The 19,656-nt window shown below is 46.7% G+C and overlaps 1 protein-coding gene across 3 annotated transcripts in view; it reads left to right on the top strand.

Annotated features, from left to right (window-relative positions):
- Positions 1 to 19,656, top strand: part of Rfx4 (regulatory factor X4) — a 154,723-nt gene that overhangs the window by 17,756 nt on the left and 117,311 nt on the right. For all 3 annotated transcript variants that reach the window (XM_059245594.1, XM_059245592.1, XM_059245593.1), the window contains exon 2: positions 4,766 to 4,852. In XM_059245594.1, the coding sequence (XP_059101577.1) occupies positions 4,766 to 4,852 (87 nt within the window). The remainder of the gene's footprint in view (positions 1 to 4,765; positions 4,853 to 19,656) is intronic.

Genomic DNA, 19,656 nt, shown 5'->3' with positions numbered 1-19,656 from the left:
ACCAAAACATGGTGGGAACACTGTTCGGAGGTTTAACTTAGACCAATATATGACAATGCCTTCTTGAGTGACACTTGGCCCATGGTAGGTGGGAAGGAATGTACCCAACAGTGTTTGTTTAGTGTGCACAACATTTCTGGGGCCAGGCATAGCATGCAGCTGGGTTCCAAATGATAAACAGAAGCTGGGGTACATGCCTGGAATCCCGCATACGGGAGGTGAGAGGATTGAAAATTAGAAGCCAGCCTGGGCTACATCATGAGACCTTGTCCGAAAAAAGGGAGGAGGCTAGAGAGGTGGACCAACAGTTAAAAGCACTTCTTGCTCTTTCAGAGGACCTGGGTTTGGTTCCCAGCACCCTTATGGTGGTTCACAGCCATCAGTAACTTAGTCCCACTGGATGTGACCTCTGAGGGCACCGGGCCCACATGTGATATATATACTTATGGGCAGGGAAAACATTCGGAGACATCAAACAAATCTAAAGGTTCTTTTGAAGATGGAGACTAGAACTTCAAGGGTCCTCCCCTCAGGGGTTCAGGAGATAACGTCTGCTTTGCTCTGAGCCAGTCTTACTCCAGTTTTTTACACACAGCTTTTCTCTAGTACAGCTTCTTACATCAAAAAGGGACGCTTGTTGAGTTTTGCTTTTTCTAAGTTGGGAGGTGGCCTTTGATGTGCTGTGCTTTTCATGGCCTCCACGATGAAGAAGATTAGGGAGTCTTGCAGCTGTGTGGACAGATCTACTTATAAGCCACACATTCTCTGACATGGCAGGAATGCAGCACGTACTGGGGCAAGGCTGGGCACTGTATGCTTGATTCTAGCGGGGAGTCGGAAGAAAGAAGCAAACGCACTCCGCTCCTGCGTTGTGGGAGCTCTGAGCTGAGGAGCCTGCCACACCTGACAAAGGCTGACAGGGAAATAGGCAAGCGGGTTTAGCAAAAAGTTGTCATGTGTAGGTAGTGTTAGCAGAAGTTCTGACACAAGTCAGGTTGTGCTTGAGGCTGCAGCCCTGGTGCTGTCTGGGTGCCGTGTGGGATGCAGGAGAAGGAGGCTGAGGCTATGACCTTTGGGTGGTGGTCCTGACCTCTGCCAGCTGGGTGACTGTGACAAATCATCTAACCTCTCTCTAAGTTTTAGCTTTCTTACCTCAAAAACGTGCTTCTCTCTCTCCTTGCCCCCCCTTCCTCTCTGTTGGTAGAGTATGGATGTGGGTGCCAGAGGTTCCCCACCTTCATTTTTGAGATAGCATCTCTCATTAACCCTGGAGCTCACTGATTTGGCCCCAGGGTGCGTCCTTTGTCTGGCTCCCCAGCACTGGGCTGACAGGCATGCTCTCACGCCCAGCTTCTTACGTGGGTGTGAGGAATCTGAACGCAGGGTCTCACGCTTTCTCACTTCACCCACTGAACTGGCTCCCCAGCCCTAAAATGTGCCCCTAACAGCTCCTAGTTCATCAGTTGTCATGATGATCCATAGCCCGATTTGACAGTGTGGAACACATCACAGGCATTCAATACAGGCTGCCTTTGTTACTGAATCCTATACTACAGAGGTAGATAAGCAAAGGGCCTCATTGAAATTCAATATGTATGCTGTTCTGGTTGAGAATGGCAAACTTCAAGCTGTCCCAACCACCCAGTCTGGACTGCAAGACTCTTGGAAGCATGGGCTCTCCAAGTGTTCACCCCCCAGTCTGGAGCCATCGAGCTGACTCTGTTTGCCAGGTGTTCACAAGGACATTGATTGACTAGAAGATGTTTAGAACCTGGATAGCGACAAAGCAGGAGAAATTTCTTCCAAGAAATAACTGAAACAAGTGACCTTGGACCAGAACATAGAGAGGTGACGATTGCATTCCCATCTCTGCCCAGAGTCAGAGAAACTGGTTTATTTTGAGTGTTCCCTGGAAGAGAGTGGAGAACAGCCTGGCTACAGACACACTCTGCTTGGGGTCAGAGGGAGCCGTGGTGTGCAACAGTAGGCAGGAAACGCCATGACATCTCGAGTCTCTTCTTGTCATGGCCCTTTTGACTGTCCCTGTCCTTGAGCTGGGCTTTCATCCATCTCTGGTGCTGGGACTGAGCCATAGCAGGAGAACAGCAGAGGAAAATTCTTGCCTGACTTGTGACATGGTGGCCAGGGGCTGGGCCATTCTGGCCCACCTGGTATGGAGAACAAGCTCCTCTCTAGTGTTGCCAAGTTTTTCAGAACACCTCTCTTATTGCAGGGGTTTCTCATGGCTGGACCAGGCCCTCCCAAGGTTAACAGGACTGACGGGTATAATCCAGTAAGTGACAGCAAGACGCTCCCTTGGTTCCTAGTCTCATGAAAGGGAGAAGGAAGGGTATGCATGTGTGTGTGTGTGTGTGTGTGTGTGTGTGTGTGTGTGTGTGTGCCTCCACGCTCATGAGAGTAGCTGGGTGTGTGTCCTTACCTGAGGATCAGGGATAAGCCCAGCACTGCTCTCTGTCTCTCTCTCCCTCTCCCCCCCCCTGTGTGTGTGTGTGTGTGTGTGTGTGTGTGTGTGTGTGTGTGAATATTCATGTGCATATGCGTGTGTGTACATTCCTACAGAGAGCAGAGAGCATCTTCAAGTGCCACCCCTCAGTTTCTGAGGCAGGGTGCCACTGTCTTGAAGGTCATATAGTAAATGAGGCTAGCCTGTCAGCAAGCCCAGAGATCTGCTGCCTCTGCCTCACCAGAGCCAGGATTATAAGCATGTGCCACCTCACTGAGCTCAGGCCCTAGTGTTTGCCGTACTGAGCCATTTTCCCAGCTCCAGATACCGTCTGCGGTGGTGCCGTTTGATGGAGAAGGATGCCGTCATGGTCAGCCATGGGCGCTGCCAGGGAACTGTGTCAGGGCTAGAAGAAGTGAGGAAATCACAGTGGCAGCGTGCTGGGAAAGGCTGGAAAGGGTCCGAGAGACCCGTTTGCTTTGGGATATAGTGTTTAGCAAACACCCACCTTGCACACCCCAGCTTTGAAGCGTTACAAGCCTCTGGCATCCCTGCCATGCGTTTGAGCTTTGTGTCCCGTGATTCCAGCCTCTGCGCTCCTCGGGATTGCTCGGAAACACCAGATCTCCATATCCTCTCAACAAGCTGGCCTTTGTTCCTCTCCTTGGATGTCTTCCCCCTACTTGTGTGTAATTTTGGAAACAGCTTTTAAAAGAACAGTTGGTTGGGTCATCACCACAGAACAAAATCCATCTTTTCCCCCTGCTGCTTGCTCTCGCTCCGTTCTCACTTTGTGAAGCATGCTCACCTGCCCGGCTTCCTTAGACAGCTTGTCACCTAAGGCACTCACTAAAGATTTCTTCCTCAGCTTTTGGAAGTACAAGGATTAACGTGACTGAGCCTCCCTCTAAGTCCCAAATGCTTTCTAGGAAAAACAGAGACTAAAATCCTTGCATCTGAGAGTGATTTTGAGAACTGGATTAGGTTCTCAAAGAGAAGGGACTTGGCTTGGTAAGATAGGACATGCCAGCCTCCACATTATGAAGGCAATGAAGTCCAGGGGTGGTGGTGGTGCACACCTGCAATCCTGACATGAGGTGCCGAGGCAGGGGCATCCCTAGTAGGAGTTACATAGTGACTCCAAGGACAAAATGGGCTGCATTTTGAGACCATCTCAATAGAAAGGAAAAGAAGGTGGAGAAAGAAATAAGAGTATTTAACCACTGGCCAGCCCTGGCCGAGGGCCACATATGTGTGTGAAACCACACTGTGAAGAATTCCGAATTCCGTGGAGAAATTACATTTAGGAAGACAAGGCTCAGAAACAGTCACCGACACATAGAATTATAATCACAAATGGTAGCACAGCTTGGCACAGGCTTGATCATTCAGACTGTACCAGTGCAGAGGCCTGGGGATTGCCTTTGCAAGCAGGTGTCGGAAAGCGGACTTACTGTGGTTTGTCGTGAAGTACTAGAAAGTGAGTCCTCTAGGCAGAGGTGACATGCTTTGAGCATCTCTAAGTAGCTGGTGATGTTTGAGGCGAGAGCTTTTGCATATTCCTCTGGACTCTGCTCAGCTGTTTTCTTCCTTCATCTAAGTGTTGCAGAAGAAATGGAGCCCAAGGAAACACAGACTCAGCACCATGTTCCAACTCTTCCCTCTGAGGTCATTTGCACGGGACTATATTGTGATCAAAGGGGGCAAATGATTTTATGTAGCTGATGTTGAATGATTGGATGAATGGGGGTGTTCTAGAAAAATGGAATAAGCATTATGCTATATTATGAAAAGTAGACTCCTGATTAACTTTTGGAATTGGATAGAAAACCATAGTCCTTTAGATTTTCAAAGTGTTTCATAGACACTCTGGTATCTTAGATTTCCCCTCTCACTCTTGAAGAAAAGAGTCTCTGACTGACAGATAAGTTTGCAAAGCATGACCAGTTGATCAAACTATGGTTTACAAGCCACGTCTCAGGAATGTATGTCATTATAAAGAAAGATGATCCTTAGTTGGTAGTACTAGGCTTCAAGTGTTCTAGAATTGATAGATTTCTTGATCAAACTCTATCAATTCTAGAAAACTTCAAGTGGGTCTTCAAATGGCCATGTTCCCTCCAAGCTACTCAGTGACTTAGCAGCCATGGTGTACACGGCGCTCCATGGACAGTCCATTTCTGGTCCAGGCTGACCTGTAGGAAAGTTCATGGTCGTGTTCTCTAACGGATTTGTTATGCTCCTGTCTACTACGAACAGCAGCTCTGTGATTGACTTTTTATTTATTTTTTTCTTCTGTAGAGAGCTGGATTGAAAGATGTCTCAATGAGAGCGAGAACAAACGCTATCCCAGCCACACATCTCTGGGGAATGTGTCTAATGATGAAAGTAAGTCTTGAATCTCATTCCTTTATGACAGCCCAGATGAGGCCAGGGTCCTGATGGGATTGGGGGCACTTCTGGTTTACTAGTCTAGGGCAAACCACCTGGAACAAGACAGACTCCAACCAGGAATGTTCTGTAGAGAGAGTGGAATCCAGTCATGTGTGCATTGAAATCTGGTTCAGAGAAACCCCTGTTTGCAGTTTACACACCTAGTGGATCTTCTAGGCTGGGTCACCACAGATCCCACCAGAGTGATGCCATGATTGTGCAAATGCAGACCCTGAAGGGGAGAACACTCTCTGTATCCAATGTTAATGTAGCTGGGTTATAGGTTATGGCTTTAGAACGACAAATGCCCTTGCTATTGGAAAGTCCAAATGTCATCTGGGTTAGTTGCAGGATGTAAATTCCCACATTTACACCTCTCCTCAAGCTGTGACAGGCCTCCTGAGTGCCTTAGAGTTAAGGACCTGTATGATCACCATCAGCACTAAAAGGGGGTGCAGCCCACTCTATCACACCTGCTGATCACAAGTAGCTTCTCCTTTGGGTTCGATGCTGTCTGAGGTCAGTTTTCTCGAAGCCTAAACTGGGACCACCCTGCCACCAGCTCCCAGGAAACTCCTTAAATTGGTGCTGTTTATCATGTCGAGGGAGTTCCCTCCTATTCCCAATCCTCCGAGTGATTATTTTTTATCATAAAGTATTTAATTTCATCAGATGTTTTCTTCTGTGTCAATTAATATGATCATACGCTTCTTTTCTCTTTCTTATGTTAATGTGGTATATTAATTACATTCATCTTTATATGTTGACCGTCTTTGTGCTCAAACATTTGATCCAGCTTGGCCATTGCAGAGTGCTCTGATTCTGCAATTTTTACATGTTCTCCATCCTAGTTATCAGTGTTTCATTGGGTGTGTTTGCATCGGTACTCACTAGAGATGCTGGTCTGTAGTTTTCTTTTTCTTACAGTGTCTCAGTCTGGCTTTGGTGCCCTTGTGTGGTGATTTTGAGCTTGGAAATGTGCCTGCCTCTTTCATTTTTTATGGGATTTAGGAAGATTGGTGCTCTGAACATTTCTGTGTCTTTGGTGGACCCAGACACTCATTTCTGCTGCATTTGTCACAGGACAAATGTATATTTAGCCTTAGTAGATGGTTATGTGCAGCTTTCTAAGGTAGCTGAGCCGATGCAGACTCCCAGATGTAGCAGAGGCTTCTGGTGGCTTCCCTGCCAGCTTTTGTTGTACCCATGCATTTCCATCCTAGCTGTTCACATGAGTGCATGTTATTACTGTGGTTTTAATGTGCAATTCTTGGATACCTAGAGAGTATCTTACCATATGCTTACTATTCCACAGCCTGCTCATGTCTTCTGCCTGAGTGTTTTTAAAATCATGTTGTCTTCCTACACTCTATCTAGGGGGATTTGCCAGGTAAAAGTAGTGTAAATACCTTTTCTCCATTTGTGGCTTGCCTTTTCACTCTGTGTGTGTATACATGCATGCACATGTCTGTGCATGTAGGTATACATATGTTTGTGGGTACACATGTATATGCATGGAGGCCAGAAGTCAACCTCTGGTGATTTGAAGGAGCTTCCCACCCTGGTTTTTGAGACAGGGTCTCTCATTGGCCTAGAACTTGCCTGAGTAGGCCCCAGAGAGCCTCCTCTCTCTACCTCGCCTGCACTGGGATTACAAGTGCCCTCCCCACGCCTGGCTTTTCTCCTGGGTTCTGGGACTCAGACAAGCACTTGATTGGCTGAGTCTTCTCCACACCCCCTTTCATTCTCCTAATGTTAACTTTGGACGACTTGAACTTCTTAATTATTGGCTTTTCTTTAGCATTCATTTATTTTGTGTGTAAGTAGTTGGGGGTAGGTAGGTGATGCCTGCTGTGGCACACAGCTGGAAGCTTGAGAACGGATTTGCAGAGTTAACTTTCTCCATGTGGATCCCAGGGATGGAACAAGTGCCTTGGCCCACTGAGCCATCTCCACAGCTTCCAGAAGTAATAAACAATCTACCGATGGTTTTCTCTTACGGTTAATGCTTTCTGAGTTGAGAGAATTTGCTTATCCCAAGGTCATGAAGATTTGTTGTTATATAGAATTTTATTTTTCCCTTTACATCAACCACCCATCTGGAATTTTTGCATGTACGTGTGAAGGAGATGTCAGAGTTCTTTTTCTATCAGTAACTTTCAACAGACAGAGGTCCGTTTCTGGAGAAGACTGTCCTTTGCCCACTGATAGGGTTCCTTTGTCAGGAACTGAAGGTCATATGGCAGGGATCCGGGTCTGCAGTTACATTCTGCACTATTGTTCTGTCTGTCTGTCTTGAGTGTCACACTGTCTTTGTTACTGCACCTTTATAAGTCATGGTGAATGCTAACAAAGACCTCATGATATTCTCCTTTGGTTTTTGTTTCTCTGGGGACAGGGTCTCCCTGCTCAAGTAAGGCGTGTCTGGAACTCAGAGTGTAGCCCAGGCTGGTCTCAGACTTGCAGTCTCTTGCACCTGTCCCAGTATAAAGGTTACCACAGGCCTCACCAGGCCTCACTTTTTTCTTCTTTACTATTATTTTGGATAATCTACATTCTTTTGTTTGTTTTTTTGTTTTGTTTTGTTTTTCAAGACAGGGTTTCTCTGTGTAGCTTTGGAGCCTGTCCTGAAACTCACTCTGTAGATTAGACTGGCCTTGAACTCACAGAGATCTGCCTGGCTCTGCCTCCCAAGTGCTGGGATTAAAGGCGTGCACCACTGCCCCCTGGCTGGATAATCTACATTCTTCCAAATCCATATAGACTTTAGAATCAGCTGGTGATTTTTTACGTCTGGGGGGGGGGAACCTACTAAGATTAAAAAATAGAATTTTATTAAATCTATTAAAAAGGTGGGGAGGCAGGGCATTCAAGAGATGGCTCAGCAGTTAAGATCATCATTCCAGATGATGGACTGCTCACAAGAACTGTCTGTAACTCCAGCTACAGGAATCTGGTGCCTCTTCTGGCCTCCTCACCGCACCAGCACACACGTGGTGCATAGACATACATGTAGGCATACACAGATACACACGAAATAAAGATAAATATGTTTGTTAAAAGTTTGGGAAAACCAGCCAGACATGGTGATGCACGCCTTTAATCTGAGCACTCGGGAGGCGGAGGCAGGCAGATCTTAGTACAAGGCCAGCTAGGGCTACACAGAAAAACCCTGCCTCAAAAAACAAACCAACAGAAAAAAAAAAAAAAAAAAAGGAAGAACCAACCTCTTAGCAATCTTGAATTTTTAAGATTTAAGAATTTTTAAGTATGTGCCATATCTGGTCTCTATACTTAGATCATCTTTAGTTTTTCCTGGAAGTGGTCTATGCGCTTCAGTGGGGCGGCTTTACACACCTTGCTTTAGATTATTCCTAGGCACCTGGTGGTTTTTAGTGTTACTGTAAGCACTATTACATCTTCTAATTACTGTTCACTAGCACACCAGAGTGTCATTGCTTTGTCGGGAACAAATAATTGACTTATAAATTTGCTTTTGGGGGTTGCTCAAGGTCAAACTCAGGGTCACACACATGCTAGGCCAGCACTCTACTGCTGAGCCCTTGAGGATGTGGGACACTCAGGATGACCTGAAACTTGCCATCCTCTTGCCCCTCTTCCTTCGTCCTGGGTCACATGGATACCCCTCTATGCCCCACAGCATTGCCTGAGTGTCGTATGCTCGTAATCATGTCACCCAAGGACAACGATAGTGTTTCTTTGTCTTTATTGTCTCTATGTTAGAAAAGGTCATTTTATTTTATTACATTTGTTAATTATTTAGTGTGTTCTGGAGTGTTCCACAGTGGGCATGTGGTGGTCAGAGGACAACTTTTTGGAGTTGGCTCGCTCTTTCCACCATGTGAGTCCTGAGGACTGAACTTAGATTGCCAGGTTGGAAGCAAGTGCCCTGGCCTGCTGAGTCCTCTCAGCAGCCCAGTCTCCATGGTTTTCTTTCTTTCCTGTGCCTTGGTGCACTCGCTGGGACCCTTCAGGGATGCTGTGCTGAAGAGGTGAACGAAGATATTCTTTGTCCTGCCCCTAGCCTAATACTTGGGAGTTATCAGTGAGTCTCTATATCACGTTTCTCTCCTTTTTCCTGTTAGCATTGTGGATTATATTGATCGTTGATTTTTGTATTCCTTGAATAAACCATACTTGGCCAGAAGTTTCAACTTTCGGAGGACACATTTCTGGGTTACACCAATTACTATTCTGTGAGGGATGTGGCCTCTACGTTGGTGACATTTATTGGTCTGTGATTTTTAGTACTTGGAATGTCCTTATCAGGTTTCTGTGTGAAACTTGTGGAAGTCTTATAACAATGTGTGAAACTTCTATTTTTCCATTCGTTTTGGAAAGCTAGTAAGAGATTGGCTTCCTTCTTAACTATTTGGGAGAATTCAACATGGACGAAGTCTTCTGGGTTTTCCTTTGAAGGAGGGTGTTCAAACCTCAGATTAAATATTTTTAGTGGGTATAAAATTATTCATATCTTTCTTACTACTTTTATCAATTTTTTAAAATTCATTTATTTTTATTTTATTGGTGTTTTGCCTGTATGTCTGCATGTCAGTGTTGTTGGTGTTGAATATTGGAGTTACAGACAGTTGTGAGCTGCCATGTGGGTACTAGGAATTGAACCCGGGTCCTCTGGAAGAGCAGTCAGTGCTCTTAACTGCTGAGTCGTCCCTCCAGCACTAACAAATTGCTTTTTTAAGGAATGTATATTGTTTATATCTTAACATTTATGTGTCCTGGCTTTTTTTATGTCAACTTGACACAAGCTAGAGTTATTTAAGAAGAGAGAACCATGGTTGAAAAAATGCCTCCATAAAATTGGCCTGCAGGCAAGCCTGTAGGACATTTTCTTAATTAGGGATGGTGTGGGAGGGACCAGCCATTGTGGTTGAGTCCACCCCTGGCTCTGGGTGTATCAGGAAGTAGGCTGAGCACGCCACAAAGAGCAAGCCAATATGCAGCATTCCTCCAAGGCTTCTTTCTACCTCCAGTTCAGAGTCTTGCCCCGGCTTCCCTCAGTAATGGCCACATAAGCTGTAAGGTGAAAGAAACCCTTTCCTCCCCCAAGGTGCCTTTGGTCATGGTATTTATCTCAGCAACAGGAATCTGAGGAAGGCAGTATGTATCCAACCTCCCCCCCCCCCCCCCCCCCCCCCCCCCCCCGCGCCCCGCGACCTCCCCCTTTTTTTTGGTCATATCTTTATGACCTCTCTCAGTTTATCCCTCTCTGTTGCATTTATTTCTACTCCCATGTTTATTCTCTTCCTCTTTTGAATTTAATTTGTTGACTTTCTCTAGTTTGGGGGTAGATAATTGATTTTCAGCCTTTTCCAAGATATACATTTGAAGTTCAAAATTTTTCTCTAAGCGTAGTTTAGCTGTATGCCAGTTTTCCTTTTCCTCCTTTTTTCCTTCCTTCTTTCCTTTTCTTTCTTTCGAGAGTGGAGCCTGGGCTTCCTGCACGCTAGGCTGACGCCCACCACTGAGCTGCATTCTCAGTCCTGTTTGGATCTTATGTCGCTCCTTCATTCTCCCCAGGTGATCTGTTTTTCTTTTCTTTTCTTCTTCTTTTTTGTTTGTTTTTGATTTTTTTTTTTTTTTTTTTTTTTTGGTTTTTCGAGACAGGGTTTCTCTGTGTAGCTTTGCGCCTCTCCTGGAACTCACTTGGTAGCCCAGGCTGGCCTCGAACTCACAGAGATCTGCCTGGCTCTGCCTCCCGAGTGCTGGGATTAAAGGCGTGCGCCACCACCGCCCGGCTTGTTTTTGATTTTTCAAGACAGACTTTCTCTGTGTAACTGCCCTGGCTGTCCTGGACCTCACTCTGTAGACCAGGCTGGCCTTGAACTCACAGAGATCCTCCTGCCTCTGCCTCCTGAGTGCGGGGACTAAAGGTGTGCACCACCACCACCCGGCCTGTTTTCAGTTTTCTGTCATGACTTTCTCTCTTACCCGGGGCTTGTTCACAGTCCCGAGGCTTGCTTTCTGAGCGTTAGGCCATTGCTTAGCTGCCCTTCTCTCGATTCCACCCTAGCTCCACTGTATCCCAGAACATCTGTATAAAGTCAGGATTTGAAACTGTTCACTCACTTCTCTTCTGCCCCAGCACAGGCTTTCTTTCGGCAAATGCCACACGGATGGAGGATGCTTTGGCTGTCAGTCAGGTGGGCTGGATAACCATGTTCAAACACGCTACATCCTTGTTTGTACTGCTGTCTTTGGCTATTCTCTTGGTTTTGAGACAAGTATGTTTAAATCTCCAACTGATTACCATTGTTTCTAGTTTTCTAGATTGCTATCTCCTCTTATCAATGGCCGTTATCATCATCATCATCATCACGATCATGAAACATTTCTGCCCTTTCACCACTAATGTATTTTGTCTTGAAGTTTTGCCACAGCTACACCAGCTTCTTTCTGGGTTGTTATGGTATATTTTTCATCTTTTTTTTTTTTCTGATTTTGCTGAATTCAGTATTAAGTATTTTGGTATCATTTATTTGGTGCTGATATGGAACCCAGTGTTGCACACATGCTGGGCACATGCGCTGGGCACGTGGTCTGCTAATGAGCCCCAGCTCTAGCCCCAAGGTTGTCTCGCTCTGTGTGCTGCTGGGAGTCAGCCTGAGAGCCTTGTGGGTGCCGGCCAAGCTCTCTGCCACCAAGCTGCCCCAAAGCTGTGTTGTTTTTTTTTTAATTTTTCCCCTACTTTAAAAAATGTCGTTTGATAATCTTCACCTTTATTGAAGATTTGCTCTTAGTTTTGTTGGTGGTATTATCAAATACTGTCGCCTTTTCTTTCTTTCTTTTACATTTGAACCATGTGTCTTTATTCCTTTATTCTTTCTTTTTACTTTTTTTGTGTGTGTGGTGGGGGAGTACCTGTTTAAATGGATGTTTTCCTCTGCTCATTTTCAAAACACACATTCTTTTAGAGGAAATCCTGGAGAGACGGCTCAGTGGTTAAAATGCTTGGCTGTACAAGCCTAAGGATCTGAGTTTGACCTCAGTACCCATGTCAAGAGTGGTGTGGCCATAGGTGTCCATAACCCCTGTGTTGTGTGCAGAGACCAGAGTGCCCCAGGGCTTCCTGGGCAGCCAGCCAAATGGGTAAGATACCCTGTCTCAGAAAATATGTAGAGAGTGGTTGAGGAAGACACCCAATGTCAACCTAGGCCACTACACACATGTGCACACAACCACATAAACATACACACACACACACACACACACACACACACACACACACACACACACACCCTACAGTGGAAATTCTTCAATTCTCTTATTATGTCTGCCTTGAATTGCTCCTTTCCTCTTCACACTCAGCACAAGAGCACTGTGAGTTTAGTCCCGTGACCTTATTCTGACCCCTCAAGCTCACTTGAGTATGTTTGGTCTAAATATGTCCGACACCCCCAAGATGCCTGATTATTGTTTTAAGCGGTTAACATTTATTTTTGTTGGTTTGCATATCTACCCTCCCAGAGTTCTTTATTCCTGTCAGTACTTGGGACTGTTTTTCACATTTGCATGACGAGATCGTTCTCCTGACTTGAGCAGTTCGGTGCAGTGTGGTACCTGCCATGTCAGGTGTCTTTATTGGCCTGTATTTCTGAAGGCCATTTTTACTGGATATAAAATTCTAGGTTGGTGAGGGATTTGGACTTTTGATTCTCTTTGTCAACACATTAAAGTTGACATCTCAGTTATCTTCTAAACACACAGAAAGTCTTTTGAGAGCAAGTCTACAGAATAATCGTCATTTCTTTGAATGCAGTGTGCTGTTTTCTTGCTACTGTTAAATTTCGCTTCCTGGCCTTCTGTATTCAGTGGCATAGTGATGGTGCCCACACATAGGACTTGACTATATTTCTTCTTTGTGTGGAGCAGTGTTTCTCAGAGCTATAGGCTGCCATCAGAGTTGCAGACTTCTTAGTCCTTGTCTTTCAGATCTATTTTCCGCCTTCTGCTCCTTCCTCCCTAATCCGGGCCTCTGGGAGCTTTAACTAGAGCTTCCAACAGCACGGCTCTGGTTAGTCCCTCTCTCTTCCAGAAATTTCCTGCCTGTCACTTTGCAGTCACCATGCTGGCCATTTTATAAACACGGGCTCTGAGGATTGAACTCAGATCCTTGTGCTTGCAAGCATTTTAACCCTGAGCGATATCCCCAGGCCCTCAACTGCCATTTTTTTTTTAAATTTTTATTTTGCAATACAATTCAGTTCTACATATCAGCCACAGATTCCCTTGTTCTCCCCCCTCCCGCCCCCCTCACCTTCCCCCCAGCCCACCCCCCATTCCAATCTCCTCCAGGGCAAAGCCTTCCCCACAGACTGAGACCAACATGTCTAGTCTGCTGCAGAGATGGTAAAGGAGTAGGAGGCAGAAAGCCATGAGCGGGGTTGTGAGTTATTTTCCTCTAAGCAGAGAGGGTAAAGAAAGGTGGGAAACAGGCCAGGAAACGTGAGCTTCAGGCTTGTGTTAGCTAGTTCTATGTCACCCCGACACAAACTATAGTGATCTGAGAGGAGCGAACCTCAACAAGAAAATATCTCCAGAAGATCGGGCTGCAAGAAGGCAAGTCTATGGAGCACTTTCTGTCTTTCTTTCTTTCTTTCTTTCTTTCTTTCTTTCTTTCTTTCTTTCTTTCTTTCTCTTTCTTTCTTTCTTCCTTTCTTTCTTTCCTTTCCTTTTTCTTCCTTCCTTTTTTTTTTTGGACTGTTTTTCTGTATAGTCCTGCCTGTTCTGGAACTTACTCTGTAGACCAGGCTGCCCTCGAACTCACATAGATCCACCTGCCTCTGCCTCCCAAGTATTGGGATTAAAGGCGTGCGCCACCAGCATTTTCTTAATTAGTGATTGATGGGGAAGGGCCCAACCCACTGTGGGTGGGGACACCCCTAGGCTGGTGGTCCTGGGTTCTATGAGAAAGCAGCCTGAGTAAGCCACAAGGAGCAAGCCAGTAAGCAGCACCCCTCCATGGCCTCTGCATCAGCTCTTGCCTCTAGGTTCCTGTCCTGCTTGAGTTCCTGCCCTGACTTCATTTGAGATGAACATTGATGTGGAAACATAAACAAAATAAATCCTGTCCTCCCCAACTTGCTTTTGGTCATGTGTTTCATCACAGCGATAGTAACAGTGACCGTAACCAGGACTGCCCTGTCACGGGGTGACTGGGATTTTCATGAAGGAACTGCAGATCCAGTGGCCAAGGTGCTGCTGGAGCACTGGCTTCAGGCAAGGCCGTCAGGATGGTGGCTTCAGGCTGACGTGGAGATCAACGGGATTCTTCCAAACTCTTTCCTCAGTCTCTGGGAACTAGAGCAACATGTGCGGTCCAACACAGATGTGCCCGAGTCCTCTAACCCAGACTGCCATTTCCCTCATACTTAAACATCAAAGGATGTTGTTGTTCATTTTTTCTCTTTCGGGAGACCCGCCACCCAGCTCCCAAATAAGTCACACACGGAGGCCTATTCTTAATTATGAATGCCCGGCCTTAGCTTGACTTGTTTCTTGCCAGCTTTCTTTATCTTAACTTATCCCGTCTACCTTTTGCCTGTGGGCTTTTCCCATTCTCTTACTTCTATAAATCTTACTCTTACTCTGTGGCTTGCTGTGGAGCTGGGTGGCTGGCCGCTGGACTCCTCCTCCTTCTCTGGTTACTTCTTTACTCTCCTCCCAGATTTCTCCTCCTGTATATCCTCTCTGCCTGCCAGCCCCGCCTGTCCTTTCTCCTGCCTCGCTATTGACCATTCAGTTCTTTATTAGACCATCAGGTGTTTTAGACAGGCACAGTAACACAGCCTCACAGAGTTAAACAAATACAACATAAACAAAAGTAACACGCCTTCGAATAATATTCCCCAACAAAAGGACTCTCGCCTCCAGCCTGCCTCGCTTGGAGCCACAGCCATCCCTTCCAGCTCTCATACACTCGGACCGCTGCAGACGCCATGTTCCCTGTGCCCGTGGGGAAGGAGCCCTTCTACTCGAATGGTCCACACTGGGCCCTGCTCCCTCCGCTCTCCCAGTTCCTGATGGTGGCTCTCTTATCCCATCTCACCTGCCCCGAAGGCTGGCTTCTTCCTTTACCTCCCAACCCTCCTGACTCACTATGGCTGGAGGTGATACAGGAATATTCACAGCACAAACCAGGCAAAGGCTTGAGCTCAGCAGTGTGACAGCATGGAAGCCCGGGTCAGGGAGGGTCACAAGGTGATGACTCACTGCTGTTCTGTTAAAATAGCTCCCTGGTTCAAGATTATGTAACCGAAAACCTCCTCTCTCTCTCTCTCCACTCAGCTCACTCCGTGCGCCTCAGTTTATTATCCAATTTGGGGTCTTGTAACTTCATAAAAGGGATTCCGGAGAATAGGAAATGTTGTTAAATCTCATTTGAAATTCCTAACAGAAAAAAAAAAAAAAAGATAAGAAGACTACTGAGCTTCATCCACTGGGGAGAAGATGGGATGGGGAGGTAGGTTTGTCTCCCAGACCTGCTTCGTAAATCCATCAAGCTGTGGGCGAAAGCTCCTGACAGTGGCAGAGGGAGCACAGATAGTTGCCAGGCTGGAGAATGCCTTAAAGTCAGAAACAAGGGATGTCTCCTACAGGGAAATCTCCGTAAGCTGCTTTTTATAATCATCACCACCACCATCACCACCACCACCAGCAGCACCAGTACCACCACCAGCACCATCATGATCATGATCATTATCATTGTTTGTGGTGGTGGGGATAGAACCCAGGGCCATGCATGCAAGGCAAGTGTTCTACTGTCAGGCCACACCCCCAGCCTCTGGCTGCTTTTAAAGACTGGAATTGCCTTCCTGGGGTGCCAGCATAGTGCAGGAATGCAAGGCTGCCAGTTGACCGATGAGACATCAGTGTATAGATTGACTTAAGATGCCCACACATTCCTTCCTTCCTGGGCCTCAGTTCTGTTCCTACATCAAGGGTTTCCCAGATTGACCTCAGGGTTCCTTCTGTCTGTCTGCCCTCTCCAGCCCACTATCCCTACCTCAGTTGGTGGGAAGGAAGGTGTCCGCTCCTCTGTGCTCTGATCCCCTGTCTGAGCCCTCTAATCCTCCCTCAGTTACCCATGGCCAGGCTTCATCAAGAGGAGCCGGGAGCACAGAGCCTGGGCCGGAAGGTGAAAGAAGACCTTGTGGAGCCCAGGGAAAGAGGGAGGCAAAGAGCCTGGAGCGCTGGGCCAGGTCTTAGGTCAGAGATCCCGGAAGCACTTAGCTGTTGGAGGAGACTCTTCCTTTAGATGACCCCTCCTCATGGTCATGTTGTAGGTCCCTCCTACTTTAGCTCCTCAGTAGTGGCCACTTTTATCCATTCTTTTTTGTTCTTTAAATTACATTTTATTATTTATTTATGTATTTATTTATTTATTTATTTATTTAGTTATTTAGTTAGTTAGTTAGTTAGTTAGTGGAGATCAGAGGACAACTTGCAGAGGTCAGTTCTCTGTTTTCATCATGTGGGTCTTGGGTCTTGAACTCGTACCCTCAGGCTTGGCTGCAAGTGTCTTTATCTACTGACCCATCTTACCATCTCCACATTTTTCATTTGAAAAATACGTTTCCCCAGAATTTCTTCATGCAAATAAGAAATGTGAACATATGTTCTCTATCACTGCCTTTTCTTTCACACAGATAACAGCCCTTTCTGTGCACACATGCTGGGCTGTGACTTGATATGCTCATTTCTGGATCAGCCTAGTGCTCTGTGTGGGTAAGAGAGAGGTCACCAGGCCCAGTGGTGCTCACCTATAATGCCACTGCTTGGGAGGTAGATACAAGAGGATCAGGTGTTCAAGGCCATCCTTGGCTATATAATGAGTTTGAGGCTAGCCTCGGACTACATGAATCCTGTCACAAAAGTGGGGAAGAGAGAGAAAGAGAGAGAGAGAGAGAGAGAGAGAGAGAGAGAGAGAGAGAGAGAGAGAGAGGAGAGAAAGGAAAGAAAGGAAAAAGAGAGAGGGAGGGAGGGAGGGAAATAAGAAAAGACAGAGGGCATCCTCATCCTTCCATTTGTTTGGTTTCTGCCTCACGGCAGAGTTCTGGGTTTTCATGTGGATTTCTACCCATCTGACCACTGCCTCTCACAATCTTAGAGTTCTCTTTCCACTGATGAAGACAGACCATTTGCTCAGCTTTAGGAGCTTTTGTATCTCCCCACGTGAGAAACAGCGGTCCCCACTTCATAATAAGAGTACTGGAGACCTGAGTGTTGAAAGTGAAGCCATTTATTTCACGGCTTTGCAAAGGGCATCAGCCCTCAGAAAAGGCAAAACACGGCTGGTGTGCCAATTTGGCACAAAATGGTGGGTTTATAGTCCTAAGTGCATTTCCTGCTCCTTGGGTTACATTGGCTGAGGTCTTCAGGGAGGTGAAACTTTCTAGGATAGTCCTCACCCCAAATTCCCTGTTCTCCTGGGCCTCCAGATCTCTTCCCCCTTTCTGAATTGGGGGCTTTGTCATTTAACAAATAGTCTGTAGCTTTTCAGCCCTTAGAGAAGGTAAAAAGTGCCCAGGTGAGCAGGTGCCAGCTTCTGGCTGGGGAAGACAGGGGTCTGGTGCCTCCCGCTTGTCTGTTGTTCACGGATGTGCTTTAAGCCTGCCTCACACTGAAAGTGGGCCATAATGACTCATTTCCTGCTCTCGCCAACAGTACATGCTTTGCCCATTTTTCTTCTGGGCTCCGGGTCTTTCTCCTCCTGGTTTTGGGGAGCTTGCTTCTGTGGTAGGCAGATGAGCACCCTATGTGCATCATGATTACAGGTTTTCCAAGTGAGCCATTATCTTTGAAAATTATGGCACATTTTCTATTCCCTCACATAGAAAATTTTGAGGTTTTTTTGTAGTGAAAATGTATCATTTTTTCTTGTACAGCTTTCAGGGTTCACATCTGAGTTAGGTGGGCCCCTCCCTAGACAGAGGCTCTGGAGGAATTCACCCAGAGGAAGGAGAGGAGACAGGTAGGTCGCTCCTCAGAGGGATGCTGCCAACGTGACTGTTTTGTCTGGGACTCAGCCCTGTTCCCACAGGGAGAAGGATTTGTTGCCAAGGGCTGGAGTCACCACCAAGAGCCGGGGTGCCTCACACCCAGCTCATCAGCCAAGGCTGTTAGGAAGCTGGAGGAGGAGGTGAGTTAGGGGAAATGAAACATTTGCCAACTGCCCGTCCCCAACGGTGAGGCCTGGCCAGGTGTGGGCAGGCCAACACAATGAAAGGAAATAGAATTAGAATTGGAAGTGAAACTCAAGACTCACATGAACTTGAACTGTCCCTCTTTTGAGCTGAAGAGGTAATTAATTAATTTAGAGACTTTCTCCCACCATGTTAAACTTTGCGAATCAGCCTCAAGGCAGGAAATATTCTAGAGCAGGTACCTGGCTATGGCAAATTGAATCAGCACAGGGGCAGCGCCTCTAGGGAGAAACAGCAGGTAAGAACTGTGTCCTTTAAACCTTCAGGCCGTCACTGCAGGCCAAAAAGAAAGCCGGGCTCTACGTGGTTGAGTCTGGAAGGCTTTTTCAAGAGTGAGGTGTGATCCTTGTCTTTACTCCACCAATAGTCACGTGACCTTAGACAAATCGCTATACTTCTCTGGGCCTCCCTTTCCTCCTTTGTAAGAGGAGAAAATGCTAATAACTTTCTCTGGTGTTGATAAACACTAATCACCATAGATGCCGCATTTGGTGTTATGTGTGTGTGAACTCGTCCACTCTGTGGGGCAGCTGTGAGAGCTTTCTTCTCTGAGAGCTTAGCATACTCTTTGCCCCTTACGAGTCTTCCATGTATGCCCTTCATGTGCTGTTTTTACTAGGTATGCTTTCTGAAGCCAGAGGAAAGGGCTCAGCCTTTAGTTTTGTATGTTTCAAACCATTGCTTCATCCCACAAACACTTCTGAGGCCCTGCTGTGTGCTGGTGTGGTGCCAGGTCTGCCCCTTCCTGGATGTGTAGCCCAGCAGGGCAGCTGTCAGCTGAAGGCTTGTGTCATCCCAGAATTTGAATGCTGATGCTTCATGACCACAGTGATGATATTTAGAGGTGAAGGTCTGGGGGGCTGGTTAGGACATGAGGGTGGGGGTCCTCGAGAACGGAATGAGCGCCATTATAAAAGAGGCCGCAGAGAGCTTCTCACCCATTCGGCCACAAGAAAGAGTAAGGTACACGCTAAACAGCTCCTGTGAACCAGGAAGAGATCCCCCACCAGGTGTGGAATCTGTCTGTACCTTGGTCATCTTGGACTTCTCGATGTCCAGGAGTGTGCAAAAGGACATTGTGTTGTTTATAAGCCATCTAGTCTGTGGCATTTTGTTACAGAAGCCAGAACAGGCTAAGACAGTCGTGGAGTAGTAATTTTACCCAGAGATGAGGGCTGTGCTAGGGAGAGGACGAGGGGCTATGGGGCCACTGAGTCAATGCAATACCCTGTCCCTCTGCAGGGCTGTGACCTGGGTGGTGGCCGCCTTGGAGGAACTGCAGTTTTTAGAGGCTCAGGGAGCACTGAGATTGCAAGTACACTGAGCAGGGAGAGGTCAGATGTGCTTGGTGCTCTCTGGTCTCTTCTTTACAGATGAGGAAGTGAGAGACTGAAAGGCTTCTTTGGGTCACATGACCAGCACCTTGTGGAGCCAGGTTCTGAGCCTAGAGGTAGAGGAAAGTAAAGGAAGAGGGGCAGAGGGGCCTGTGCTGTGTTTGGGACCATAACTGTGTTT

This window comes from Peromyscus eremicus, chromosome 18, assembly GCF_949786415.1.
Source record: "Peromyscus eremicus chromosome 18, PerEre_H2_v1, whole genome shotgun sequence".
Taxonomy (NCBI): Eukaryota; Metazoa; Chordata; class Mammalia; order Rodentia; family Cricetidae; genus Peromyscus; species Peromyscus eremicus.
The sequence above is the reverse complement of the archived record's forward strand: the minus strand, read 5'-3'. Positions and strand labels throughout refer to the sequence as shown.